We start from the raw sequence: 4,227 nt of genomic DNA, 5'->3' as shown, positions 1-4,227 counted from the left end.
GAGGGCTTCATACCTAATCAGCAAAAGGGTGTGGGCCTGGGGCTTCACACCTAGTTAGAAAAAGGGTGTGGGCCTTCCTACAAACAAGCCTCCCCTAGTCAAGCTTCCCTTAACTAGCTCCACCTGAGGCCTGTTAAGGCAATGAATGAGTGGGGAAGATTTTTAATCAAGATTAGCACCACATGGAGGAAAGAACAATGTGTGTCAGTAGGCAAGATTCATGACCTTGAGGATGACCAGGAACATGCCTGTGTTGTTTGGAATCACAAAATATGAAAACCTCTCTAGGTAGAAGCAGAGGAAGTATAACATTTATTTAGGCATCAGAGGATCCAATCTCAAGACCAACAGCCCCAATTCGATATAGCAATAATTTTATACCCAAACCCCTAAGTCCACCTCAATGTAGCAACAAGGAAATTTTAACACAGTATTATAGCAAGGAACCAAGTCATCCTGTAATCTTCTGCCCTGCTAAGGCCTTCCCATAAACAATCACTCATGAATTCTGCCTGCTTGCCTCCATCCTCTCCCAAAGTTTTGAAAGCCCTTGCAGTTCTCAGAATCTTTGCAGTCTCCTGAATTTTCTGGATTCTCAGTTCTTCAAACTTTTGATGCTGTAGATTCTTAGCTCTTTGATCTCTGCAACTATCTGGTATGCACTCTCTGCTCTGCAGTCTCTCTTGACTCGGGCTCTCTCTATGTCTGGCCTTCAACGCCCTCTTAATGTCTGCTGCTTCAATGTCTTCTCGATGTCTGCTTGTCAATTCTGCTTGTCAGTTCTGCTTCTCTCACACTCTGGGACCTATTTATATGCAGTTCTCGCTGGCATCTGATTGGTTAGAACTTAAGTCTCTGATTGGCTGAATTCATGCACATATGATTGGCTAGAAAACAGTGCACATACAATTGGCTCTGGTCTTAGCACCTCTCCTTAGGGCTCTACACCTCTCATGACCAAATTAGCAAAAGTATGTGGTCCTTGGGCTTTGCATCTAGTAAGCAAAGGGTGTAAGTAAAGGTCCTATTGAATGGGCAGGGAAGATCTTTAATCACATTAACATCACACAATGCCAAGTATGAAAATTGGATTCTAATCTTCTATTTGTATTTGAGTTTCTTGGATATATCAACATGAAAATTGGTAACCGAAAAATTTCAAGTCCCTGGTCTCACAGGTTTCAAATTTGATTTTCTAATAATAGAGACATAAGGTTTAAGCTAACTTTAATTGTTTGACCTAGTTATTGGCAAAATAAATTTAAAATTGTGCTAAGACCAATTTTGTAGGAGATTTTCAGCAAAGAAAAGGATTTCTATCAGTGGTGACCTGAACCAGAGTAGAACTGCTTTGAGACCACATCCAAACCACAGAACTGCATCAGATGGTTTCAGAAAACCAGGTTGCTCTATGGGATGAGACTCCTTTTACTTTCCCTTTGTTCCTTTTATCTGTAAGGTCTCCTTATCAAAGGGGATTGCTCCCTTTGATTTTTGTCAAAATGCTATCAAAGGGAATTTCCCTCTTTGATTTTGGTGAAGTGCCTGTCCATGTTTCCTTTTCCCCCTCATATTGTCTCCCCTCGTAAGGCCCACAGTTAGAAATCTTGTTGAAGTGTTTCTCATATCAGTTAGTGATCCACTGAGGAGATTGTGCCTCTCATTAGAATCAAATGGGGGAATGAGAGAAATGATTATTTAATAACCGATATTTTTAACAACTTTGTTTACCCCTACCCAGGTGGGAAAACCATTATGCTCTACTACAGTTTTTGTGGAAATAAATTCTTTAAATAGATTGCCCAAGGCTGGGGGTAACTTAGAAGTAAATGACACTATCAAAGTTCATTAAAACAGGTCCAACCACTCATTGTAATGTTCATTCTCTCATTACTTGTTAACCAATCAAAGTTGATTGCCACCCTCTGGAACACCCACTTTTTAAGGGCATATAAGCAGTGAGCTTACTGCCATGATGGTCTTTGGCATTCCCTAGTATCACTGACCTTTTATTTAAAATGCTGGCATTATGAATAAAATGATTGTTACCCAGAAATTATGTCTCTCAAACTTTTTAAATGCCATAGAAAGATGACTGAATTTTATTCTAAAAGCAAAGAGTGCGAGAGCATTTATGTAAAGACCAGAAGAAAACATCTTCAATACAGTCTACTAGGTAAGAACAAGGAAGCAGTACTCACAAATAATATTAACTTTTGCTCTTCTCTAGGTCTCTCTACATTTGATGACAGCTCTTCTTGCCAAGATACTAAGATACTGCTTTCATGAAATCTAATAATATAATCCTGTGTGTTGCCTTCCTCTCCCAGACAGGAATTGGAGTTTTAGGGAATTCCTTCCTTATTTTCCTCTTCATCTTTGTTTTTCTCAGTGGACATAGGATGAGGCCTATAGACACTATTGTCACTCAACTGGCCTTTGTCAACTGCTTGGTGCTTCTCTCAAAAGGCATTCCCAAGACAATGACAGCTTTGGGTTTGATGAATTTCCTGGGTGAAATTGGATGCAAAATTGTTTCATATCTTCACAGAGTAGCTCAGGAGCTTTCCCTTAGCATGACCTGCCTCCTGAGTGGTTTTCAGGCCATCACCATCAGCCCCAGCAACTCCATTTGGGCAGGGCTTAAAGCCAGAACCCGAAAGTACATCATTCTCTCTAGTCTCTTCTGTTGGACTTTTCACCTGCTTTTTTGCAGCTATACTCCTTGGGGAATTCAGGGACCAAGTCATGCCAGAAATATCACTGAGATACAGCATTATGGATATTGTTCTCATGTAATTCTTTCTGGATATCATGCCTCCTTATTTGCAACCATTATCTCCTTTCCTGATTCTGTGTGTATGGTATTCATGGTCTCTGCCAGTGGTTACATGGTGTTTCTTCTATACAGACATCACAGGCAAGTCAAGCAAATTCACCTTACTTGCCTCTCCCTCAGAGTCTCCCATGAGTCCAGGGCCACCAAAACCATCCTACTGCTACTGAGCACCTTTTTTACCTCTTACTCACTCAACAGCATCTTGACAACATATATGTCTTTTGTAAAATCTCCACACTGGTTAGCACATACCTCTGCTTTCCTGGCTTCATGTTTCCCAGCTGTTAGCCCCTATATGCTGATAAGCAGTGACTCACAAGTTCCTAGGTATTTCTACGCTCTTTGTAGAAAGAAAAACCCACATTTTGACCTTGATAGTAGATTGGTATCCTCCACCAAGGATGTTCCATGAAGCTTCCAGGCAGAAAGAAGGAGGTCCCACATCACATGAGACCTAAATGCACCTACCTCCCATTTCCTAAAAGCAACACTACCTTGAGGGTATCAATAGTGGGGATCAAAGAATAAACATAGGCTGATGATTCTAAATACTACTATTCTTAATAGCATCCATAGCACCATATAACATTAGAATTGAAAGTGCTTAGCACTACTAGGCAGATTCTCCCAAAGAAAATTTTTAAAAAGAGGAAATATACACACATATACATATGTATATATATGTATATATATATATACATACATATACATATATATACAAATGTGCATACATATACACATATGCATACCTATATGAATATATATACACACATATGCACACACAATTTATTGCAGCTCTTTTCACAGTAGTCCCAAAGAGAAAACTAATTTGTTATCATCCTTTTGGTGAATTGCTAAACAAATTGTGGCATATTAATGTAATGAATTATTATTGTGACATAAGTTATGAAGAAATTGTTTCAGTGGAGACTTGGGAGAAACTATGAAATGATACAGGGTGAAGACAGTAAACCAGGAGAACAATTCTTACAGTGATAGCATTATAAAGAAAAATTACTCTGAAAAACTAAGTATCTGGGAATTACAACAATAAACCATGAGCACAGAATATAAAACATGATATTCACCACTTGTCACAGAGATGAATTTAAAATATAGTAAAACAAGTACTTTGTTGATATGGACAACATAGAGATTTGTTGTGTTGAACTATATATCTCTGTATTGAAGCCCTGATTTTTCAGACTTTGAAAAATTCACTTAAGATGTCCAGTGCCAAGATGTTGAGTGAGGCAAAAACTCCCTGGAGCTGTCCCAAATTCCCCTCCAAACAACTTAAAAAAAACACCTCAGAGTGATTTAGGAGGAGGAAGCAGCTTAACAGATTGGCGGGAAATGTCTGTCTCACTGGGGTGAGAGGGGAGCAG

The 4,227-nt window shown here is 39.2% G+C and overlaps 1 protein-coding gene across 1 annotated transcript; it reads left to right on the top strand.

The window, feature by feature from the left end:
• The first annotated feature begins 2,285 nt into the window (after positions 1-2,285).
• On the top strand, positions 2,286-3,251 carry LOC118835720 (vomeronasal type-1 receptor 1-like). The gene has a single exon (XM_036742964.1). The coding sequence runs from the start codon at positions 2,286-2,288 to the stop codon at positions 3,249-3,251; it is 966 nt and encodes a 321-aa protein (XP_036598859.1).
• The last annotated feature ends 976 nt before the right edge of the window (positions 3,252-4,227 follow it).

The sequence above is a fragment of the Trichosurus vulpecula genome, chromosome 2 (genome assembly GCF_011100635.1).
Source record: "Trichosurus vulpecula isolate mTriVul1 chromosome 2, mTriVul1.pri, whole genome shotgun sequence".
In the NCBI taxonomy this organism is placed as follows: Eukaryota; Metazoa; Chordata; class Mammalia; order Diprotodontia; family Phalangeridae; genus Trichosurus; species Trichosurus vulpecula.
Note: the sequence above shows the minus strand (reverse complement) of the source record. Positions and strands in the feature narration are given on the sequence as shown.